General features: G+C 36.3%; 1 protein-coding gene across 1 annotated transcript in view; it reads left to right on the forward strand.

Annotated features, from left to right (window-relative positions):
- ENPP3 (ectonucleotide pyrophosphatase/phosphodiesterase 3) overlaps window positions 1-24,789 on the forward strand; it is a 36,324-nt gene extending 11,535 nt beyond the window's left edge. The window contains exons 7-25 of the mRNA XM_063390025.1: window positions 586-665; window positions 1,215-1,334; window positions 2,712-2,821; window positions 4,280-4,345; window positions 5,246-5,318; window positions 5,777-5,885; window positions 6,039-6,167; window positions 7,541-7,572; window positions 10,299-10,426; window positions 11,327-11,393; window positions 12,910-12,997; window positions 13,758-13,927; window positions 14,039-14,096; window positions 14,883-15,037; window positions 18,080-18,215; window positions 18,759-18,836; window positions 20,188-20,320; window positions 21,866-22,022; window positions 23,546-24,789. Coding sequence (XP_063246095.1) covers window positions 586-665; window positions 1,215-1,334; window positions 2,712-2,821; window positions 4,280-4,345; window positions 5,246-5,318; window positions 5,777-5,885; window positions 6,039-6,167; window positions 7,541-7,572; window positions 10,299-10,426; window positions 11,327-11,393; window positions 12,910-12,997; window positions 13,758-13,927; window positions 14,039-14,096; window positions 14,883-15,037; window positions 18,080-18,215; window positions 18,759-18,836; window positions 20,188-20,320; window positions 21,866-22,022; window positions 23,546-23,719 — 2,063 coding nt within the window. The 3' untranslated portion in view covers window positions 23,720-24,789. The remainder of the gene's footprint in view (window positions 1-585; window positions 666-1,214; window positions 1,335-2,711; window positions 2,822-4,279; window positions 4,346-5,245; window positions 5,319-5,776; window positions 5,886-6,038; window positions 6,168-7,540; window positions 7,573-10,298; window positions 10,427-11,326; window positions 11,394-12,909; window positions 12,998-13,757; window positions 13,928-14,038; window positions 14,097-14,882; window positions 15,038-18,079; window positions 18,216-18,758; window positions 18,837-20,187; window positions 20,321-21,865; window positions 22,023-23,545) is intronic.
- The last annotated feature ends 730 nt before the right edge of the window (window positions 24,790-25,519 follow it).

Genomic DNA, 25,519 nt, shown 5'->3' on the forward strand with positions numbered 1-25,519 from the left:
CTTCAGAGTGCCATGGTCTTCAGCAGTTGTGTCAGGAGAACACAGATCTCAAAGTGATTTGCATCAAAACTGTCAACTTTCATGCAGATGTCTTGGACATCAGGGTTTCTCAAATGGCACCTGGCTCCAGTGCTTAAGCAACTGAGTCCTGCCCTGCTTGTCACCAATCAGCTCTGCAGAATATCTTGTTTGGTCTGACCTCAGGCTTCAGTCTCATTGCATAAACATGTATAACTAGGCCATTTTGGATCTCAGAAGCATCTGAGAAATTTACTTGGATTGGCAGACAGGATGGAGGAGGAGCATCTGAAGACCAGACAGGATCATTAAAGATTTCTCAAAGGACCTCAGACCTCTATGCTTTAGGCAGCTGAATTGGGCATCCAGGTCCACTGACTGCAGTGGGACAGTAGGCTTAGCTCACAAGGAGACATCAGAATTGTATGGATCTTGTTTTGAAGTCACATTTCTCCATCTAAAACCTCAGCAACTTATTGTGGCGATTTTTGTTTGTTTTTAAAATTGTTAGTTTTCAATTAAAAAAAAGAAAGAGAAAATGTTTATTAATACCCTGGTCTGTTGCAGAAACATGTGGCACACATTCAAAATACATGAGAGCTGTTTACCCCACAAAAACCTTCCCAAACCACTACACTATTGTCACAGTAAGTGAGAATTTTTGTTTTTCCTTTTCATTATCTGGATAACACAGAAAAGATTTTGTGGTGTGCCTGTCTTTTTCTGGGACATGGGAGCTCACACTATAGATATAGGAGAGAGCTAGAGATGCTGAGATGGTGCATACAGGCACGACCTTTGTGGCTATACATGTTGTGCTGCCTGTCCCTGGCCTGTGAGCCAGGTATTCCTGATCCTTGTCAGTTTAATTGGGCATGGGTGAGCATGGGTGAGGACACAGCCTTTTGATGATAGCGTTTGTTAGGGTGGGTTTGGCAGCTGACATACAGCCACATGACATACAGGGCACTAAATCTATAGCACACAATGTTTTAATTGGGCTGGGAAGGAAATATGGAACAGGGAATTTGATGGGCACACTGAATTCATTGGCAAGAAGATGATCTGCGTGAATTAGGAGAGCGTTCTAAGATAAAACAGTTCTTTAAGAATGTATCAGTCTGCATTGAAACATAGTTTAGGGTACATTTGATTTCAGGACTAAGCATTTTATTTTGTTTATTCTCATTTTACAGGGCTTGTATCCAGAATCTCATGGTATCATTGATAACAACATGTATGATGTACACTTGAATAAGCATTTCTCACTTTCAGGGGAGGAAAAATTCAAACCTGCATGGTGGAAAGGGCAACCAGTAGGTATTTATGTCCAGAGTGGTTTGTGTCATATCATAAAAGAAAGCAAAAAGGGAATAAAATTAAAAACTGTCCAATATATTTGCAGAAAGTACTAGATAACCCGTTGGCTTTGTATTATAGGCTGCCTACAAAATAGTTCGCTTGTTATGAAAGTAAAAAACTCTTAAACAGTTAATCCTGAGACTTAAAATGTTCACTTAATGTGGCAGTTAGTAAAAAAAAAAAAAAAAGACTGAAATATTTCATCTAGTACTGGAATGTATTTCTTGCCACAGGGAGCCACAGTAAATTTTCAGTAGGGTTTTATTTTGGGGTATTTTTTTTCTTGTCTTTTGATAACTTGCTACAAAATGAAATTGGTTTCCAAATTACAGGTGTTTACACATATCTACTTGCAAATGTCCAGGCATTTAAAAGCAAGGAAAGAAGTGGCAAATAGCTTAATTTCTGAAAAAAAAGTCAATTGTATATAATATATAGCATGCTTCATAAAAAACCTGAATTGTACCTATGGTTATGATTAATATTATTAATCTCCTAGAAATATCAAACTCTAGTAATGGTGCTGAGAAAACCCCAAATATATGCCCCAAATATGTAGTATACTTACTTAACATACATTTATATATGTGTGTCTGTGTGTCTGTGTAGTAATGTTTATAATATACTGAAATACCCAGATTTTGGTGATGTTTTTTTCCTGAAGGATTCCATCAGGTTTTTAACACAACCAGAGCTGCACTTTTTAGGATTAATAGAAATATGCTCTCTTATAATAAAATCATATAATTAGAATCTATATCTGAAATAGAAATAGATACAAAATAAAATGAAACTAATAGAATAGAATATTTCATGTGGAAGGGACTTACAGTTATCATCTAGTCCAGCTGCCTGACCAACTCAGGGCTGGCCAAATGTTAGATCACATTTTTAAAGGTGTTTTCCAAATGCCTCATAAACACTGACAGGCACAGGGCAGCAACAACCTTTTTAGGAAGCTTGTTCCAGTGTTTGACACTGTATGTATAATAAAATGTTTCCTAACGTCAAGTCTGAATATCCTTAAGGCAGCTTCTTCCATCTTCATGATCCTGGGGTTTGCCACAGGAAAAAAGGATCACTGCCCATTGCCATTTATGGAAATACCTGTATTTTTTTCCTATGCTGAGAATATCCAAGAAATGACATCATGATTTTCATGCTACTAATTTTTCTTTGGAATGTGCGTGTAGGAAACAAAACTTCAGATCAGATTTGTGATGTGTGAAAGGAGAAGGAAAAATGCATGCTTGCAGCACATATTTCTACTTTTGTGATCTGAAAACCTCCAGTGGTGACAAAAAATCATTTGTTTGTGTCTTTGCCCAAAGGTCTGGCTGACAGCAATGGACCAAAATTTGAAAGCAGGCACTTTCTTTTGGCCAGGCTCTGATGTTCCAATTGGAGGAAAATACCCCACCTTGTACACCATATACAACGGGTAAGATTTGGTAGGGCTTGTCCTAAATTCCTTCAGGTTACTCCAAAAATCCAAACTGCTATTTGACCGTTGAAGGAAATGAAATACAAGATTTTTAAACAAGACTGACAGATAAGTGCCATGTCACATTGTCCTGGTTGTATCATGGAATAATCAAAAATATTTGAAATTTTCAAAACCATTCAGGGGATTCACAATGAGAAAAATCAAAGGGTGCTGTATATTCTGCTCTCCTAGACAGTTTGGAAGTCTTAGCCAACTGCAAAACACAAGGAGAGCATCCTGGAGATGATTAGTAGCCACTGCTAAGCTGCACCAATGATTGCCATACTTCCAAGCATAAAATCAGCAGATATTATATAGCACTTAAAAAATACTTGCACTTGAGAGTAAGCTTCCAGATAACCTATGCCCTAAGACAACAAACACAGACTAGGCAGCCATGGCAAGAGGCTATGGGAGACAAATCATTGAAGAGAGACCACTGGATAGGGAAGGTACTGAAGGAAGAGGGGCTCTAGATTTCCTCTGGTCTTGCTTGCATGTTTGATAATGTGCAAACAGCTGTTGAATCATAGTTCTTGTGTGGATTTTTCTAGTTCATTCAAAGGTTACACATGTGAAGTACCAATTGCCTTCACAGTTTTTTGTGGCAATATTTTTGTTGTGCTTTTTTTTCTGTTTGTGTTTCTTGCAGTTTGTTTGTTTTGCTATATAAGGCAAATTAGTAAACATATTAATAAAAATATAAATATAAATAAATATATGTGTAAATATATGTAATATTAGTAAATTATTTCTAGATTTTGATAATTGTAATGATTGCATTCCCATGTACTTCCCATGATTCTTCACATTTAGAAAGATAATCTAAAGCAAGCAGAGAACCAAATCTATCTTTATCTATCTTTATAGAGAACAGACTTTGCAGTGATGTGTAGGCTTGGTACTCAGAAAACACCTGAGTACTGTAAGTGACTAACATACAGCTCATGCATGACTTTGAGGGAAAGCAGAGCTATTTAATAGGTGAATTCTTTCATAGGAAACAAAGCATGATCTCACAAAGACTTTGATGGGATAATTACTTACTTTTAAAATATGAAAATCTAAAGCTTATATATGCTGGAAAGAATAAAAATTATTCTACCTTGTATTTCAGGTTTATTTCCAGAATTTTTTTGCATGTATTTATAAATCAATGAGTAGTCCCACCAACACAAGTTTGTGTTTGCAAAATCAGAGTCTGTCTAATTCGTCACTTAAAGTGACTTACATTCAATTAAAAATGAGAGTAATCAAATTAATTGCAATACCTTGTTAAAATGCATCATTCTTAGCTCCAGACTTTAATATATGACTAGAGTATGGACACTTTCTCTGTATCTAGGAAATAGAAGTGCTAGTCAGAAAGTCTTGTTAATATCATATCTTTTTTATTATTTTTTTTCTTTTCAGTTCGATTCCATATGAAGAGAGAATTTCAGGAATACTGAAATGGCTTGATAATGCCCAACCTGAGAGGTAACACTTTGTAGTATGTACCTGCTTTGTGAGACTATAGCTTAGAAAGATTTTAATGCCTACCAATTGAAATTTCTGTGGGTATTTGTGAAATATGGAATCTTCCTCCCCATTTCAAATGGTTATTTGCTGAACTTAAGCCTGTTCTGTATCTTATCATAGCTATGATAAGACTGTGGGTACAAAAGATTAAAAAGTGAACACATATCTGAACAGGATGTACTGTTTTATGAGTTTTATTTGATTGTTGTGTCTTTTTTCTTGGTGCGTGGCCTGTAGGAAACACTGAACATTCAGTTTCTAGTCTAAGTGTACGGATGAAAGATTTTATATGAAGGTTATTGCACAAGAAAGGTTAAATACATGCCAGTAATTGCAGTAAATAATTCAGGATGAAAAGTAAATGTCAGTGCTGATCGAGGTGTTAACTTTGTGATGTGTAAAGAAATTAAATATTTTATATGACGATTTGCTAACAAAATCCTAATATATTTGCAGTTAGAAGATTCTCTCTAGAGTCTCACTGTTTAGTCAGGAAAAGATCTTTCAGATGATAGTTTCATTTACATCTCGAAACGGATTGTTTGCCCTGGTGTCTGAGATCTTGAATTTTTCCAGAGTGATTTCTGATTACCTATGTCTTTAACATATATTGTTAAAGATATTGTTTCTGAAATTGTAACTTCAAAAAGCCTGTGTTGATTAATTACAAAACTCAGAGGAAGTTGAATGATTATATGTATGGACTGTTATCAAGGTTTACAGAGGTTATTTATCATTCCTTTTAAAATGTCATTTAAGATTGCTTTTTTTTTTTTTTTTTTTTTAATCAAAATGTTCTTTTTAGATGCTGCCTCTAAATTCTCACAATGTTCCATTCTTTTTTATTTCTGACTCAAGGCCTGATATATATACTTTATATATTGAACAACCAGATTCTTCTGGACATTCGTTTGGACCAGTTAGTGCTGGTGTAAGTAGTTTCTATATTTTTCTTCTACTTAATTGCACTAAAAATGGTGTTGCACAATGAACTTAACCAATTTATAAGCCTGAAAAAGACAGTAGATGAAAAATTGCCATAACCATTTCATGACTTTTTATTAAGAACTTTTGCTTGTGGTTGAGCCCATTGTTATGATTCCCACATTGTGTGTGAATCAAAAGAACCATAACCAAACAGACTGGCAGAAAATAATTTCAGATCCTACTATTAGAAAAAAATTTAATATTTATATTTAGATTGAACTTTAATTACATTAATATGCAATATTTAGAAGCCTGGCAAATCCTCAGAGCTGTCTTTTATTTATTCCTACACTGTATTTCAATGTTTGCTAATTTGTAACCCAGAAGTACTACATTTTTACTTGCATGAAGGCAAAAAGTTCAACCTTTAAGGACCTTAGATGTAACTGGTTTATCTCACAGGTAATCAAAGCCTTACAGGCAGCAGATCAAGCTCTGGGGATGCTCATGGATGGACTTAAACAAAGAAGCCTGCACAAGTGTGTAAACCTCATTGTTTTAGCTGATCATGGTAATGTATATACTTCTTTTTTCAATTTAATTTTACCAAGTCACTGTTTGATTCCTCTGTGAAATGTGTGAATTTAGTAGTGTTAATCCATTTTATAAACCACATTATCTTCCTTATTGTATGAAAAAGAACTGCTTCTATGTTGCCCTTTAGGGATGGAGCAGACCTACTGCAAGCAGTTAGAATATATGACTGATTACTTCAAAAAGGTGGATTTCTACATGTATGGTGGGCCTGCAGCTCGCATTCGAGCACAGAATGTTCCAGAAGACTATTTTAAATGTAAGTATGGACCAGTCCTGGGATTGAACAATCAATATAGCGGGAAACAAACAAACAAACAAACAACGAAATGGATAATCAGTCGTAATCAGCAGTGTGAGCACCTTTCTGTTTCTCTTAACTTGGTTTCAACATCCATGGATGTTTTTTGGGGTATTTTTTTCCAAGAATAGCTTTAGATGGAATTGAAGGTTAGAAAAGATTGTTGCAGACTCTAATTTGTACTTTCTTCACATGGAAAAATGAAGTAAAGGTAATAATTTCTTTTTTTTAACTGGAATTCAGGTCTTTCCTAAGTGCATTGCTCTTACCAGATTTCTTGTGCAACAATGACAGTCAGTGTGTTTGAAGCAATGAATATTTCTATGTTTACAAAGTTACAGAATCTGAACCTTAGCACAGTGGCATCTGAGCCTTGGTTAAGCCTTTCAGCTAGTATCTCAAAAGAACAGAAAATTGAAACCATGTGAACTAAATCTGACTTGAAATAGATACCATGCTACCAGACTGGGGAAAAAAAAATTCCCAGAACCGTCTGTATCATGGAAAAGAATGGAGATAAAATCATGGAAATGCTCTATGTATTGACTTCAAAGAATTTGTAAAGTATTGTTAAAGACATGGTTATTGCAGGTCGCAAATAAGAGCTGGGATCCCATTCTACTTTTTATTAATGTTTTATAATTGTACTTATATTTAAAGGCACGATATTTATATGACATAAAGCAGACTTTCATTGATTTAAGTCAAACAAAAGCAGAGTAGTGAGCTGAGGATAAAATACTCATGGTTTTTCTGTGTCTCAGTCTCAATAAAATGGTTGACTCATTTCCTCTAATAGTCTTAGATTTTCTATAGGAATTTTTCTTTCATGAAGTGCTCAGATTTGCTTTTTAGAAAGTTAATGTCAAATGGTTAAATCACTCTTCCAAAATGTACAAGGTGAAAACACCAAGATAGACTGAAATTTCCTCTGTGACTGTTGCTGGAAGCAAAATACAAGACAGGTGCTCCAGCTCCTGTTCAATGTGAAAAGGTTATACTTCAAACAGGGATTAGATAAGAGAAAAAAACCTCGAGTCTGATGATCTGTTAGCTTTAGGTGTAGGCAGTCATCACCGTGGCAGTTTCCTACAGTCTGTCCTGAGGTACCCAAAGTTCTGGTGTTCTAGATACTTCCACAGGCACACCTACTGGCAGTTGCCATTGGAAACATAACATTCTTACCTGTGGAAGGCTATAGTTGCCACAGTCTTCACAAGCTAATAAAGAAAATCAACTTTATTGGCAAAACGCATGTTTTAAGTTTTTCTCATGAGGCTTTGTCCTTCAGTCGTTCAAATGTGTATTAATTCATCTTTCCTTTTTAACAGTTGACTCAGAAGGAATCGTTAAAAACCTCACAGTGAGTAAATATTCTCATAACTTTTACTCATAGCTACTCTTAATAGGAATCTGAAGAAAAACCACAGTTTGTAAAAACCTGAGACTATGGTGCCAGTTTAAATAGTGTACTGACTCCAGTGCACCAGGGGAGGCAGTTGCATGCATTGTTCAAAGATGATGCACAAAGGTTTGCCATAGGGGATCTCTGTTCAGAGAAAATTTTTCTGTGCTTCACTTTGAAAGAGAAGTGGCTGACTTCAGGGGCAGAAACTAGGGTATATCTTCATGATAGAAGAGAATACAGCACAGAGGTGCTTTAGACAGTGGCATCTGTTAGCACTGGAACACAAGTGTTGCACTCAGTCTAGGCTAAAGTAATTTTTCCACACAATAGATAGTGACATTGTAGAGCACATAGCCACAAAGGGTTGTAAAGGCTGGAAATATAAGTAGGAGGGGGGGATTTTAGACACATTAATGCAGGACAGCCCTGTGAGGGCTTTTAGACCTGATCCACAAGGAACATCTGACTTAAAAAGTCCCTGAAGACTAGACGAAACTAAGCAGGTAAGAAAAGTAACTTCGTTCAATACTTGGCTTGTTCTTACACACTTTCTCTTAAGTTTCTGATTCTGGAAATTTTGGAGGTCTGATTTGAAACAAAGTACTAGGCAGGATGGGCCTTTGGCATCAGGCAATATGACTCTCTTAGGATCTCTTGACATATCACTGAAATAGTTGCAGTACTTTTAAATATGCTGCACCATGAGAGGGCCCCTTACTGGTAGTTCTGCTTGGAACTGAGCCATGCTGAATGGATGTAGCACTTGAGGGCAGGTCCGAGCTTGCCTGTGTCTCCCCGGGTACATTTTGGGTACATTTTGACAGCTGAGTTCTAAAGGATACAAAGAAAGAAATGCAGAACAGAGTGCAAACCAAAGGAAGACCAAACCTATTTCTTTTACTGAAAGGTGATGTGACAGTACATGGTTCTTTCCTTATACCTTTTTTTTTTTTTTTCTGTGTGTGTGTGTGTTCAAGATATACATAAATACATGTAGGATGAATGTGCTGGACAAACCAAAAAACTTGTAGGACAGTTGTCTTTTTGTATTTCTTTCCTTTTACAATTTAAAGTGAGTGAAATACTTAGACTGCTTGCTCTCTCTGTTCTTACAGTGTGCTGTAAGAACTTTCCCTTCTTTTCTTCACTGCCAGTTTGTTTTCTGTGGCCTGTCCTGGGCTAAGCAGTAGACAGGTGTTGTGGTACATTTAGGAGAAATACTCTCAGTTTGTAAAACTCCAGGGCTCCCAAATGGCTATGTTTCCAATAAATCACCACCAGAGGTCTCCCCATAGCCTGTTGAACATGTGGGAGTGGGATCAGTGGCTGGAAACAGCTGAAGGAGCTTTCTTAGTGGTACATCCCCTACCTTGCTGTATGATGTGGAGTCTGGCACATCACAGAGCATTGGTATGAGGGCAATATCACAATTTACATGTTCTCAACCTCAGCTGAAACTGCTACTGCTAATAGTTACAGAGATGTGACATCTTGTGTCTTGTGGAAATAGCCTGGTATCAGGACGTGTCCTTTTTCCTTTTCTCTTCATAAATGGTTGGTGTATTTTGTCCCTGTCAAGTTATTAGAATGAGGGGTTTTTGCAGAGAAGGGAGTTGTGTGTTGTGTATTAATTGCCAGTGAATAGATATAAGTCATATGCTGATTTCCTCTATTTTTCCTTTTAATTAGACCTCTTCTTATGGGCTGGCAAACACATTGAATCCTTATTTTTCACGTTCCTGGATTCCTCTGTTCTTTGGTGACTACTGAAGCACAGTTACTCGCATGCCACTTGTTAAAGTCTGTATCCCGTGCAGAGCATACAATTCTAGTATTTAGAAGGGATGTCAGACTCCAAGCATAGCTTGCACAGCCTGTGTGGTAAAACAGGTCTACTTCTGTGGCCTACCCAGCTTCCTACCAGCTCTTCCCTTTACATTTTAAATATTCTGGGTTATCCCAGTGCTGGATTCCTGATCAGAAGCAAAACACGTCTGAAACTTTGCCATGATGCTTGCAGCCAGCTGGAATGGTTTCTAATGGCCATATTTAGTTAAGACTTTGCAGTATGTCATATGTTTATCATTAGGCTCATAATTCCAAGCTCTTCCATGGCACGCCTGCTAATGCAGCAGTTATAAGAACACATTAAATGTGGGTATAAAAGCTAAGACCTTTAGCTAGCAGGTGAGCAATGGACATTTACATGTTCAGGCTTGCAGCTAAAACCCTAGACTGTGCTCTATTGTGTGTACTTGGCTTGCTTTGTTATTTATTGCATGGTAAAGTGACAGAAGGTGGCAGAAATAAATGGTCAGGGAACTTTCTCTTGTGAAGTGTAATCTTACCAACTAGATGCCAATGGCATTAGTACAGAGATGTAGACTAAACAACTCTCCTGAGTGTCTTTAAGACTTAGATGTACTTTCACCACAGTATTTGTGGACTTGATATACAAACTGTATGTAGTTGACTTTCAAAGAGTTCCAAAAAAGTGTTGCTTTTCCTTGCATTGCTTCTGGGGCCAAAAGTGACATCTCCAGGTCATCTGAGAAGCTGTCTGTGAATAATGGGATTTGTGCTTGTGTTCCTATCGCTAAGATATTCCTGACAATTCTGAATGATGGGCAGTTCTTTGAAACTGAGCAAAACCCGTGACTGGACTCTTTCTTCTTGAACAGTGCAGAAGATCCCCTCAGCACTTCAAGCCCTACCTGACCCCTGACCTGCCCAAGCGGTTCCACTATGCTAACAACATTCGTATTGACAAAGTTCATCTTTTGGTGGATCGACAGTGGCTGGCTGCAAGGTAACAAAATTTGTGTGATTGTTATGCTATTTTTTTCATCCCACACTCATCCCTTTAATTTCCTTCACAGATGCTTCATTTCCTGTTTTGCTTTAGACTTGTTACATTGCCATGTTTGTTACACTTAAAGCCATAGTAAAAAGGAAACATGGTTGTTTTGGTGTAAGCAAATAATTGTACAGGACATACAAAAAGACATGTGCACTGAAAAAGATCTTATAATCACCCTATTTTAAACTGTGTTCAAATGTTCTTGGGCCTCTGAAAACAGGATACCTGCACTTGACAACTGTGTATTGAATTGGTATGGGGTAAAGACTATCTCTTTATTTTTCCATGTGTCTTAGCAATGGGTAGATAAAAATAATTGTTAGTCACTATGTCCGAGTATTCTGTTGTGTTGTTAATTCTATAACCCATCCCCACATTATCTACGTGTCTCTTCACCTTTCAGAATTGCACTGTCTTGTAAGGCAAAATCCCTTGCAGTCTTATTTATATTATTCCACAGAGGCCAACAGCAGAGTTCTCCCATTGCAAGTTTTCTGTTAAAATGCCAAAGAATTTAACTAGGAATTCTTCCAACAGATTACACTTGTTCTACAACCTGTAGCTAAGTAAAGGCTTTGGTTCAAAAATAGACATTTTTTCAATTTGCTCTGACAATATTTTTCACTGTGCACTAGCATAGCTAGGATAATTTATTACTCTCCATAGAAATTTCTGTTAAAGGAGAAAGAGGTCTTCATAGAAATGAACACTGTGATGAATCATAAGTACTGCAATATGATGGCAGAGTCAGTTCTCAAGGAATAATCTAGTCTGTGAGCCACCATGACTGTTATTAAGTGCTTCTATTTGTGCCATTTTTATTTATGCTCTGTAATGGTTTCTCCTTAGGGAAAAAGGTTTCACATCTTGTGATGGAGGTAACCATGGCTATAACAATGAATTTAAAAGTATGGAGGTAAGGTGACTTCTATTCTATTCTATTCTATTCTATTCTATTCTATTCTATTCTATTCTATTCTATTCTATTCTATTCTATTCTATTCTATTCTATTCTATTCTATTCTATTCTATTCTATTCTATTCTATTCTATTCTATTCTATTCTATTCTATTCTATTCTTGCCCTTTCTTATATTCAAAATCATGATGTGCTGGGTAAATCACCAGAATACAGAACAGTGATAGTTTTTGCAGTGTGCTTTTTCTTTTCTGGCCACAAGACATGTAAACTGTTAACACATACCAGGTCGAAATATTTGTATTGCCTTTCATCGATGTGGAAAAACAGGCTGGGCTTACCTGACTTGCTTGGAGACAGGTAGACTACAGTAAACCAAGCCTGCTATGTTTAGCTACAGGACACTGAATTCTTTTGTTCTTTCATTCTTCCCCTGAGGCAATGACTGAAAAATCTCCACAGGTTCTGGGAGTTCACCTGGGTGTCTGAAAGCCTGTATATTGTATGAACTTACAGGAGTTAATCATATCACCAGAACAAAAACGTGATTAGCTATGCTGTATGTTAGTATAGCCTGTGTTGCAGTTTCATTTCACTTTCACTTGTGGTTACAGTGAAAATATATTGATGTCTTGAGCTTTTGGTTTTTATGTACTTTCTTTGATGAACCTTTAACAAAGGTCGATCATGCCACTTTAAGTCACATATTCTGTGCCTAAGAATTGGATCCTTCCAGATCTTTACAACAACGTTAAAACCAAATGTCAGTGATCAGAATTATGCTGAATGTTTGTAAGGAAAGAAGAGGTAAATTCTGGTTACCATGGAAACCTTAATAATAGATAACCTTACACAAGTGCCACAACTGACGCCTTTTGTTTTCTTTTTTTTTTTTTTTTTTAAGAAAGGAGCAAAATGTCATCTTTCTATAATAAATTGAAAATTTCTTTTCTGTTATGGACACATAATATTATTTTAGAACAGATCATTGTCCTGTTAGTCACGTTTCCTGTATCTCCTGGCAAGCAGCTCAGGAAGCTCATAAAGCAATAGAAACTCCTGTGAGACTGTACATACTATCAGTGTTCTGCAACAAGGCTTGCAGGCTCCAGAAGGGCTGCCCAGCCCTGCATTGTGCCATTGGTGGTTCAGATGCAGGTCTCTGCTCAGCTTGGAATGGCCTCTGCAGTTCCCTGGTCCTTGCTTTAACCATGGCCATAGACTCTTAAGTGACCCAAAGATGTCAGAGTGCAACAGGTACTAAGAGAACACCCCAAAACCAAATAAGATTCATTATATAGTTTAAAATATCCTTACAAATGAATTTTTGCTTTCCATTTTTCTTCAAATTATGTGCAATGGCAGAAATTTGCCTTCCATATCAGAACAATCCTGTATTTTTCACTTCTGTGACTGTGAAAAGACTATTTTTGTTCCATTGTCTCAGATTTCATAAAGTGCAACTGAATTGGTTTGACTTTGGATAACCCATTTTTTGTACCATTACAATCTAGGCTATATTCTTAGCATATGGCCCAAGCTTTAAAGAGAAAACAGAAGTGGATGCTTTTGAAAACATTGAGGTTTACAACCTTATGTGTGGTGAGTAGAAACAATCCAGTACTGTAGATGAAAAAGTTCTAGCATTTTCAGATACCAGTGTTGAAAGAGCTAAAAGAAGCGTAGCTAAAAATTGAGTGAATTAATTCAAAACCAAATCACTGAAGCTATGCTCTCAGGCCTTCTTTACATTGCCAAGAAATTGACTTCCAGAAGTTGCTCTGCTTTGAAGGATTTTTCTGATTGTAGAAGAATTCCACTATAGAATCAGAGGGAACCACACCTGCCACGTGGGTTTGCTGTCAAACTGACGTCTGTGGACTTGTGGATAAGAATCTTGTAGAGAGTGACTGCTCTTGCTTATAACTTAGGATGGACCATTGCAGTCCCAGCAGTGTGCAATTGAAGCATGTGCCTCAGAAAATATGGATTAAAGCATCACACAAAAATGCAACAGGTTACTAGGTTTCACAATGTGATGCTCTTGCAATAGCATTTATACTTTGCATTAAACTGTCTAATCTTGTGAGTGTTATGACAACATATAAAACTGTACCTACAGTGCTCAAATCCATAGTTACTAAATCTTGATGCAGTGGAAGATAGCAAAGAACCTTCAGATTTAGAAAACTGCAAGTTGGTGGGAGTAGTTACTGTAATAGTTTAAATAATGTCATAAACTATTTCTTCTGCCTTTAAAAATGACTAGGAAATTAACATACTTGGAAAGAGAATAACTATAACTTTTTAAAATCCTGTTTTAGTCTTAAAGTATGTTTACAAATTTCAAATGTTTCAACAGATTTGCTGCATATAGTACCAGCAGAAAACAATGGAACACATGGCAGCTTGAATCACCTCCTAAAAAAACCTTTTTACAATCCTTTACATCCAAAGGAAGTCTCATCTCCCTCTTCATGTCCAGTTTCCAATCTGACTGCTGCAGATGACCTGGGATGCAACTGCACACAAGTAAATAGGGGTTTCTGGCATCTTTTAATCATCTTTGTCAAGTGTGTTCTGCTTTCGTTGTTTCTTTCTAAACAATGGATTCATTTTGAATGATTCTCTTATTTTTTACAGACTTCAGATAAGCCACAAGAAGAGCTAAACCAGAGGTTAAATCTTACCACAGAAGAAAGTAAGTAACAAAAAATAAAAAGGGCAGAAGTATTTCTAAATCTACACCTGATTTATATTTTATGTCACTGTTTTCAGTGGGAATTTTTGCAGTGTTAATAAAATTGAAAGTGAAGTAGGAAAATCAGGTCAGAAGCTTTTTTTTTTTTTTACTTTTCCTTTGCATTTCTTAAAAAAAATTCTGTTGTAGCAACATGTATATATAGGAATAGAATCTGAACCCCATTAAAATTTTGGGAAAAAAACATACATATTTCAATGGTCTTGAAGAAAATCTGAGCACTGTCAGGCTATGTGACATAACTCTTGTTCTGACACTATTATCCATATCCCTGTATTATCAATATCCATATCCATATCCCTGTATCCATAACTTTATCTTTCTCTGATCAAAAATTCCCATAGATACTTCTTTCTGCTTTTTTTAATGGGGTTTCTGGAAACTTTGGGAAACATTGTAATGCCTCCTAGTCAAATGAGATGTAAATTTCACTCCACTGTCAAGATAAATTCAAAATATTTGCACTGGTATGAAATTTCAAAGAAACACAAATTTGCAAACCTGATATATTATATTGACTTTTGTACATTAAACATAATATGAAAACTGTTTTCTACATTTTTTTATTCTACATATAAGCCTAAAGAACCACAGGATCAGGTTTACTCTTGGATCTATTTGTACTTGCTAAAGTTTTAATTAAAAATTTCTGTCTGCTCTCCTAACCCCCTGCACCATCCAAATTGTTATAGAAGAATAAATCAATAATTATTATTTAAATTTTAGTAAAGAAGGTAAACTCATCTCATTTGCCATATGGGAGACCCAAAGTTCTTCAGAAGGAAAAGGTCTACTGCCTCCTTTCCCATCATCCATATGTGAGTGGATACAGCTACGACATCCGGATGCCACTGTGGACTGCATACACTGTGAATAAGCCTGTAGGTTATCAAAGATCTGTGCTACTCTTAATATGGGATTTAATGGATTAAGAATGTGCTCCATTCATTGGGAACCCTCTTTAAGGGCTGGTGGATGTCATGTGACTAAGCCTTTTGTGTCTGAAAAAGTGTCTTTGATATCATTTAAATTTCAGCTATCTTAAAATATAGTTTTGAAAAGTGGGAATCGCCATTTGTTAGGGACACAAAAGATATAGGAGAGTAGAGCTGCTGGCAAACTGGTTCTATTAAGCCTGTTCTGTAAAAGGGATATGATGTCAAGACAGTTCTCTATCTTGCCTGTCAGTTCCTGTGAAAAAGCAGGCTGTGATTTCTCAAATCAGAAGCTTTAAGCTTTCCTAAGAGCACCACGATCTTTTTCCTATTAAATATCCTTTATGCAACTCTATAAGACAATTTGCACTGATGCACATTTCTGTATGTTCTTTGTTCCCTGCTACATGATATAATTTCTGAAAAATGTAATTATAGTTGAATGAACCTCTGAGTGTTCAAGGGTATGTGGATCCGGAATAAGTTGTTTGAGTTTTTAGGGTCAGTAAACTAATGGACATTCATGAGCTTACTTGCCCTTATAATTTGACCCTTTTTCTAAGTTGCCTTGAGGAAATAGTTTCTATATTGATTCTTCTATCTGAAGAGGACTGTTATTGATGTCTATGTGATTCCTTATTTCATCAGTACAAATATGAGGAAATTATTTTCCTCAAATATATGCTGGTAAAATGATAGTATTTCAGAAAATTTCACTCCATACTTTTTACTGATTCTTCACTGCCTTAGCTGAAAGATCATCAATCCAATCCTAAGAAGGCTAAAAATCATTTAAACAAATGTCCATTTCAACAAGGACTGTTTATACTTCATATTTGAAAATCTGCCCTTGAACCTTGCTATGAAAGTGCATTACCCAAATAAAAACTAGTTAACTGTGGGCATATTTTTGTCTGATTTTGCTTTAAAAAGATTAAAAAGTCCCACCAGAGCTGCAGTCTTCTTAATATTGAGCTTAAAGATAGCTCAAAAACCCAAATAACTTTTCAGATTTTTTCCTTTGTTGAAAAACAATTTTCTCAGTTAGAGAATTAGAATCATGGAAGGTTAGGGGGTTGGAATGGACCTTAAAGATCATTTAATCCCATGGGCAGGGACATCTCCCACTAGACCAGATTGCTCAAGGCCTTATCCAACCTGGCTTTGAATATTGCCAGGGTTGGGGCATCCATGACCTCCCTGGGCAACCTGTTCCAGTGTCTCACAACCCTCACATAAAGAATTTCTTCCTAACATCTAACTAAATTTCCCCTCTTTCAATTTGTACCCACTACTCCTTGTCTTATCACTACAGTTCTTGACAAAGAGACCCTCTCTGGCTTTCCTGTAGGTCCCCTTCAGATATCAGAAGTGTATAAAGAAAGTTTGTGCTCAATTTAACATCTAAATTAAGAGAAATACATATTTTGCAGGAGTTTCTTCTAACAGTTTATGCAACATTGTGGGAAGCAGTGAATGACTGAGACTGAAGTACTGGAGGATATAGGTCACAGCAGATTCTAATCCAATGATGTATGTTTACTATAGAAAGAATAAGAAATAATAAATTCCTTCTGTAATAGTGTCAGAGACACAAGAGTGAAAGGCTCTGAGTGTAAGAGCTCACACACTTACCTTGCACAGTAAGCTGACATGATGATTTTTTATTACGTGAGCTAATCGAGGGAAACAGGCTTTGTAAATTATAACACCAGTGGAAGGACAGAGGGTTAGAGCCAACACCATTATTGTGAGATTTGGCTGCAATACTTTGGAATGACAGAAAGTTGCCCTTTCTACAGAATTTTTATTGCACCCTAGGTTAACTGTGTTTGGGTGTAGCCTGTGCAGTGCTTTACACAATTTGTAAGACTGAGTATATCTCATCATTATGTAGCTATAAAGAAGGGCTTAAATATTAAACTAGGTAATACAGGCTGTGTTTTTGCTTTTTATGGTTCTTTGACCTGAAATAGAAGGGGCCAAATTGGTGATGAATGGTTGGGATTTTTTTGGTTCTTTTTTTGACACATGATCTGCTCAGGAGTCAAAGGAAGACTTTTGTCTTTTATAGTTCATTCCATGTGGTATATATGTTTTCCATTAATATAAAACCTGACCATAATATGGCATGTACTTGAATTCTGATAAAAGTAACTAAAGAAATTAAGTCAAGGAGTGCAAAGATGCACAAGAAGAACATTCCAATTCTTTATTTTTGCTTGGTTTTGATTGATCGAAACAAATAATGAAAATCAAATTAGATATTTAACTTCTGCTTATAAAGGTATAATGCAAAATATATTCCAGTCTTACCAAAAAAAAATAAATTAAATGCAAATGAGGATGAAAAAAAAGTTAAACACAAAAAAGCATATTCAGATGATTTAATTTTATTGTAAAATTATGAAAAACTGTGTAGAAAATATTATAGAAAAAAAAAGTGAAGGCTATATAAAGAATTCTAGTCATCAGAATAATTTTTGGCCAGATCTTAGCATGTTAACCTGTTTTGGAGAAGTCAGTAAAGCCAGTAAAATGTGCTAAATTTACCATGGGTTTCTTTATCTGTGACTCTTCCACAGCACAGATTCTCAGGGAGGCTGCATCCTCAGATGCCTAGATGAGGTGATAGTGTCATTTTTATATACTGCTGCTTTCCAGGAGGATGTGACATCAAGTTTGTGTTTCCAAAAATACGTAAAAGTGACGAATGAGTCAAATGTGAAATCTGCTTTTGCCTAAGGTATAACCTTATTTTGCTGCTACAGTTTTGCCTGGTGCATACGGATTTCCCTGAATTACCTAAAAACAGAAGTAGAAGGAAAACACTACCCAGAAAACATTAGTGTCCATTACTTGCATTGACCTGATTCACTATGAAAATAAGAGAAGATTCAATGAAGTCCATTCTAGCAAGTTAAAGCCATACAAAGCATTGGCTTAGCCACAGCCGTGGGTGTAAGACTTTTTTTTTCCTTTTCACAGGAAAACACATCTCCTCTTCCTCCCACTATTTCAGACTGTCTGCGGCCTGATGTTAGAATCCCTGTTGCTTGGAGCCAAAATTGTTCCGACTACCCAGAAGGGCTGACCTTGACCCACAGTTTCCTCTATCCTCCCAGTGAGCATGGTTCTTTTTATAGAGAGACCTTAGAAAGTCTTAATCAGCTGGATGTGGGTTTATGTTTAAACATACACCCAAACACCAAAACAAACTTCTTTGGATCAGCATGTTGGGCAGAAAAAGGTTTCCAGTGTTCACAGACTGACCAAAAGCAGGGCAGCTGCAACTTGTATCTGAATATTTTTGGTTTAGAACACTTAAAGGGTTTTTTTTAAATGGAACAACTTGAATGTGATGAAAACTGGTTGGTATGATGTAAAGGGTTGGAAGGAAAGGCTGTTTCTCTTCCTCTGCACAAATATTCATTTCCTATTTTCAAATTTGATAATTATTATTTATTGAGTAGGTTTTTTGAGCAAATTTGGAGATATGTTTGCAGTAGGATCATGCACTCATGCTCAAATGTAAAATGTAATTGAATTACATGTACCTACTATTTATATTGACATATGAACCAATTGATCTTTGTATAGTATTGTATATTGTATTGAATGTATATAGTGTATATACATTCACTTATATTTTGGTCTTTTTATATAGACTACAATTCATCTGATCTTGAACAGTATGATGCCTTACTCACCAGCAATATTGTTCCCATGTATAAAGCTTTCAAAGGTAGGTTGCAAAATTTTGATTATTTATGATTAGTTTTCTATAATTATTGTTCTGGATTTGATAAAGCTATCACAAAAATTTGAAACATTAATGCATGGCCTGCCCTATATGCAGATGTTGTGAAAATATACTTAAAACATCTTAAAAGTAGATGTTTGAAAATTTATAACACAGTTATATGGGGTTTTTTTTCTTTGTATAGTCCCATCTGACTTCTGCTTATCTCTGCTTATCTGCTTGCTTTTGAATTTACTCTTCATCTCCTCTGTGCTGTCCTAACATGAAATGCTAGCTACAAAACTCTCAAAAATATTCCCTTGGGAAAATGCTCAAGGTGAATGAAAATGACACTTTTGTTTTTCAAAATCTGAAGAGAAGATCTCAACAAGATTAATCTTGCAATACTATTTCTGTTATAGATGTTTTCATTATGCAAGTGTGGTAAGCTCTTCTTGTCCAGCCTGACACACATTTTTGTGTAATCATTGATAAGAAATTTTCCATAACTACTTACGATCCTGTTTTACTCTAAGGCCTAGGCTCATTTTCTTGGAAATGCATAAAAAGAGAAATTGTGCAAAGAAAAAGTTGGAAAAAAGCTGATTATGTAGCTACCTTTCTAAAACATTCAGACCTTATTTATTCACTCACTCATATAAAAAAATAGAGATCCAGAAGACCTAAGTGTCTTTAATCTTCCAAGTAAATCACAGACTGTGAAAAATCCAATTTTTCAAGGAAAACAACAAGAAGTTTCTATAGACCATAACAACAGGTAAATCAATAGGAGATGCCCTCAACGCCCCAAATCCATCAGGGTTTTTTTGCCATGCCAGTTGTAACTATTTGAATAATCTTACTAGTTTATATCCTACAAAATGTATTTTCTCGAATGACATCTGTGAAATAAGCCAAATTGTCTAGTGATGTTGGGTATGAGTTCTGTACTGCTAAACAAGCCCTCAGGTGGTGCGTGTGCCTCTCACAAAACCATGATGAGTTCCTACTATTTGTCACACTGCAGGTACAGGCAGATCAGCCAGAAATCAATGACCTCTCAGCTGTAGGTTTGTAGCTTTATCTTTAGATCAAATTGTTATACACTCCAGTAGTGCAATATGCCTTGCAGAACTATAATAGCATTTACAGCACCTCTTTCAATGGCAAGTGGGAGAATGTCCCTTCTGATGAAATCCAAATTCTGTGTAACAAAGAGCTGATTTTATGGCCAGTTTAGTTCTGACCTGTTTTTTATTAATCTACAGTGAAAACACAAATAATCTCTTTTTCTTCAGTGGTGAAATTACTTTAAATTTATATCAATTTTGCTTTTGTTTTCTTGTTATGACAGACATATGGGACTATTTCCATGAGGTGCTTCTTCAGAAGTACGCTAGAGAAAGGAATGGGGTAAATGTTATCAGTGGACCAGTGTTCGATTACAATTATGATGGCCATTTTGATAGCCCTGATGAAATTAAGAAGTAAGTACATGGAAAAGTCAGAAGTCAAACTCTGTGTGACTTCCACTGGGTTTCCACACAAGCAAACTATTATTTAAAAAGACCAAGAAACAAGTATCATGGCGAATGCAATATCCTCTTTATTGCATCCACTCTCTGCATCCACTATTACTCATACAACAGGAAATGCTCTTGCAAACAGATACAGTACCACAGAAGTTGAAGCTCAAGTAAAGAGTGAAAAACTGTACAGATACATGTGTATCTATATACACATGCACAGGTACAGTCTAGTAATTAATTTCCTGAGATTATGCCTAGATTTTAGATTTTAGGCCTCTGCATCAGAAATGCTGGGAGAATACATGACATTTAAATGTGCAGAAGACATGCTTAAGCATAGTTTTCTGACGTTTATGTTGTGCTCACTCACCTGTTTGTTATTTCTTCCTATTGTCTCAAACTGATGTATTTCCTCAAAGGTCAGATTTGTGTGTTTGCCTTCACTGATAATGTAACCGGAAATGTAAAATGTAACATTCCTGAGAGGTACCTTTGCATAACTATGGCTTACATAGCTCACTGCAACATCTGACGTGTTTATACATAAATTATGAAGACCAAATATTTATGTCAGTGAATAAGGATAGAAGGAAATAAAAACAGAATTAGAACAACTTAGATTAGGGGAAATACCTTGTGAGAGTAAGAGCATTTATGGAGTAGAAAGGTGCTGGGAAATTTGTAGAGCTGAATCTGTTACTGGAGATGTTTTATTCAGGCTAGACTTGACCACATCTGTTAAAAATGGTTTGGAAATGGGAAAATCAGTCTGCCACGTAGTAAGAGGGTGGAAGGGAGGAGAGACTACAACTTCCTTCCAAGCAGAATGCTGTAATACCCAGCTGACCACATAATGCTGCCTCCAGTTTGGAGTAAGAATGTTTTAGTCAGCATGGTTAGGCAGTCACACAAAGCAGTATAATGATTTCCGTGATAGTGTTTTGTTCAATACGGATCAAAAAAGCTTGGGAAACATTCATCTCCTTATACATACAAGTGACCATGTTTGCAGAATAGTGAGACAAGGGCAGGAAAGACATTTTCAACTGTGTGTCCTAAACTGGTTTCCACAGCACATAGACACAAATCACTGTGCTGGCATTTCTCAATGGCAGGGAGTCAGAAGTTAATCTTCTCATCACTCTCCTCCAATTCATGTGGTTGAAATTCTTGGTATAATGAAGGGCATATATGAAGTTCTATTCTGACTCTCCCAGACGTAGAGATCTCTGGCTTTGGCAAAACAGAGTATTGACCATGTTAAGCAGTCCTGTTTCAGTGGGACTGCTTGTAGCACACAGAGTAATCCATATATGTTTGGCTGTTCATGAAATAAATGGTGAGGCTGTCTATCCCATCAGGTATTTTTTTCACTTACAAAAGAAATTTAAGTCATAGTGTTGAAAGATAAATGCTGAGATAAATTCTATAAATTTCTAATTGCATCAGTGGTGTTAATATTTGATATCACAATAAATGTCTTAATTAATGTTTGTTTTGTAGGTATGTAAACAATACAAAAATCCCTATCCCAACCCATTACTATGTGATTCTCACAAGCTGCAAGAACACATCCTATACTCCACTGAACTGTTCAGGGTCCTTGGATGTTTTGTCTTTTATCATTCCCCATCGACCTGACAACACTGAAAGCTGTGCTGTAAGTATAGTTCTAGGTTCCTGTGTGCCAATGAACTTTGTGAACTGATTCCCACTGGAATCTAGTCATCCAGAGAATCTTTATCAGTCTATGAAATTAACTCATTCCCCATGGGCTGGGAATGAGCTGAGAGTTGAAACAATCACCAGAAGAGCAAGGAGCTCCAGGAGAGGTAGCTAGAAACTAATGAGACGAAAGGAAGCAAAGAATAAGATAGGAAGGTAAGATATGAGGACTGGAAAATGTTGTCATCTGAGAAGGGCTGAGAACAGCAGCACAGGCAACAGGGAGATGAGATATCTTTATGGAAGACTGCAGGATAGACTTACTCCAGAGGTACCAGAGAACTTTGAATGTTATTCCCTTCAGTTGCTAGAAAATTCCTTCAGTTGCTTATTCCATCTCTATGAGAAATTAGACAGCAGGCATTTGGGTGGATGGTCCTGCAGTTAAAATTCATACTTGAATCAAATAAAATCTCAGCTTACCACTAACAGTGTAAATCTTATGCCTTGGAGTAAACAAAATACATTATCTGCGTGTAATATATATTGTTGAGGCAGCTGAATGTCTGTTCCACAAACTCTGGGTTGCAGAAGGTTCCTAAAATCAGTGTATATATATTGCACAAGTACAGCTGCACAGACTTGAACTGGTTCTCGCAGACAGTTTTTAGTTTATTTATAGCTTTGAACTCATAACTCAAGACAGGTGCAAGCTTGCCCTACTTGGAAACAACTTCTGTGTCTCTCCATTTGCAGAGTGTGGATAATCCACAACTTCCCAGGGAGATCTTCTTTAGTTGTTGAGGGTTGACTAATTCTTAGAATGAATTAGTCATTATACTTTAGAAATTGACTATAATTTCTACAGTTTAGCAATAAACTCCAAATATTTTCGCACTTTATATTCATAATGTTTGGCAGTAACATGAATTTAATGGGTCATTTGCATCAGAAGCAGATATTGTTAATGAAAAAGCAAACTACCATCTATTTGCAAAAAAACCCCTTGTAGTAAAAGAGCAGAAAATGACGTTTTTGATTGATTAGTGATTACAATTCCATTGTTTTCCCCATCTAATCAGAAACTATTGTTGCTGTCCAGCAATCAAAACTGAGCTGCTGTAAGGACTTTTTGTGAGTTGTCAGTTGCCTGTTGCTTGACTGGCCTGAGCAGTGCAGCTAATTTGTGCTGTAACTAAAACTATCCTTACGTGTGTGCTTGAAACGTGACTCAAGCATTTTGTACTTAAAAGTCGCAATTGCCATTTCAGCCTAATTCTTCTTCTCTGTCACTTTGGAAGTGGAAAGGTGGGTGGAAGAGACATCCACTTGACTCTGTTTAAATGAGATCCTTAAAAGCAAGGCTGTAAAGATGCTTAGGAAAGCCTGAAAGGAGTTGTACAAACTGAGGCTTTTAGTCTGTCAAACCAGGTCAAACACTGGTCATTGCCTAACACTGCCACCAAATAACAGAGGGCCTTTTATGTGTTTGAACATTGTTCTTGTTTGTTTTGACAGGAAAATAAGACACTTTCTGAATGGGTTGAAGAGAGAGTTCAGGCTCATTCTGCGCGTGTTCGGGATGTGGAGTTGCTAACTGGGCTTGACTTTTACCAGGAAAGAAAAGAATCCGTCTCTGAGATCTTGAGGCTAAAGACATTTTTGCCAACATTTGATACTGAAAGTAACTGATTATCTTTGAGGAATTGCCTGGAAGAAAGAAAATTTAAGTGATCTCACTTATTTCCTTGCTTAAGTATGTGGGAGTATTTTTCAAATTTTTGTTTTTCAGTCAAGTCCCAATAAAATTTGAATAAAAATTATACATAAAATTATCTAAAGTGAATTAAATCATCATGTTGAGCCAGGCTTTCAAAATACAGAATATATTTTTTATTATGTAAAAACGAATATATGATATTACTATAAAAATACATAACATATGTGATATTATATATATAATAGTAGTAGTAATGATTAAAAAAATGCAGAAGGAACATACTTTATACTAGAGACACCAGAATTGTAAATTGTATATAAAATACTTGTACAATGGAATTGAAAAATGAAAGCGTTTGGGAGGAGTGTGTGTGTCTTTTCCTTCATGTTTATCAGAGAGGTTATGGTTCTCTAACTCAAGCGTGTCCTGAAATGTTTTGAATTTCTCTTTCTCACCCTTTAATTCATATGGAAACATATTCAGACTCACAAAATGTTTGTATGTAGTGCAAATGATCATCTCCTGTGTTTTCTACTTGAAAAATTCATTATGCTAGTAACATGTGAAGTGAATGAGCTATATTCTTGTACCCTTCAGAAATCTTAATACATTCTGAACATGAAGAGGAAGAATTCTCTGCTCTATACGGAAGAGTTTTGTCTCAATATTTACCTGTATTTGCAATGGTTTCCAAATGCCTGGTGATAACAAAATGTTTGTATCTATTTTTAAATAGTTAAATTTCAGATTAGTGCACAAAATAGTAGTAACATCCAAAATAAATAGTCACTCTTTCTGTAGAGACTTAGTAGACAGATACTCTGTAATGCTGTGCACAGATTATTACTGAGGACAGGTAAGCAAGACAAGACAGTGGAAATTCCCAGATTATGCTGGGAATGAAAATCTACTGTAGAAGAGCCAGACAAAAGAACAGCGACTAAAAGTATAAAATAGATTGGGTTTATTTTACTCTGAAATGCTGAGAAATTCAAAAGTTAAAGTAACAACAAATAGGCAACACAAAACAAACACCATATTTAGTTTAAAAACATAATCCTCCTTTCTCAGTCATTCTGCTTTGTCCTGAGATCTAAGAAATTATGCTGTTTCTGAATATTTCAGACTTCTGTTTTCTAGGGGATGTGAGTATAGCTTTCCCAAACTGGTAAGCCCTTTGTTTCTGTGTTTTTCAGCCAGTTCTGAAACTCCCAAAGCTGAAGTGGTATAGCCACAAATTAATCTGCTGACTCTAAAAGCAGATGTTGCCAAGTCTCAGCTCTCAGAGCCACCTTCCATGTGAGACTTACAAATGTAAATTCTGTAAAACACGATTTTCCATTTTCCATAATAGACCATTATTGAAGCTAAGAAAATGAGTGCTCCTGTAGACATTGAAAATCTGAACTGTGGAGGACCTTGCTGCTTCCCTCTCTTATGCTTGAGTCCTTTTAAGTTTTAGAGTATTAGAACCAAACCTCTACGCAAATTTGGCACTACCTATATCTAGTCTTCTCTGTAGCAAGGCAGAGTAATAATGAAAGAAAGAAGGAAAACAGCCTACCCTGCTCCAGAAAAGGCAGAGCAAGGAAAAGCTTAACTGATGTTTTTTTGGTAAGTGCTCCTGTTTCCCTAACACCACACCCTGGCTCTGTGAGACTGTCACCATATAAAACAAACCCTTTTTGTTCACTTAATATTTATTGTAGAAACTGCTGGCTTTTTGTCAGTACCTCCCTGAAGTACCTTCAAAGCTGAGTGCAGACCTTGAA

Source organism: Prinia subflava, chromosome 2 (assembly GCF_021018805.1).
Source record: "Prinia subflava isolate CZ2003 ecotype Zambia chromosome 2, Cam_Psub_1.2, whole genome shotgun sequence".
Classification (NCBI taxonomy): Eukaryota; Metazoa; Chordata; class Aves; order Passeriformes; family Cisticolidae; genus Prinia; species Prinia subflava.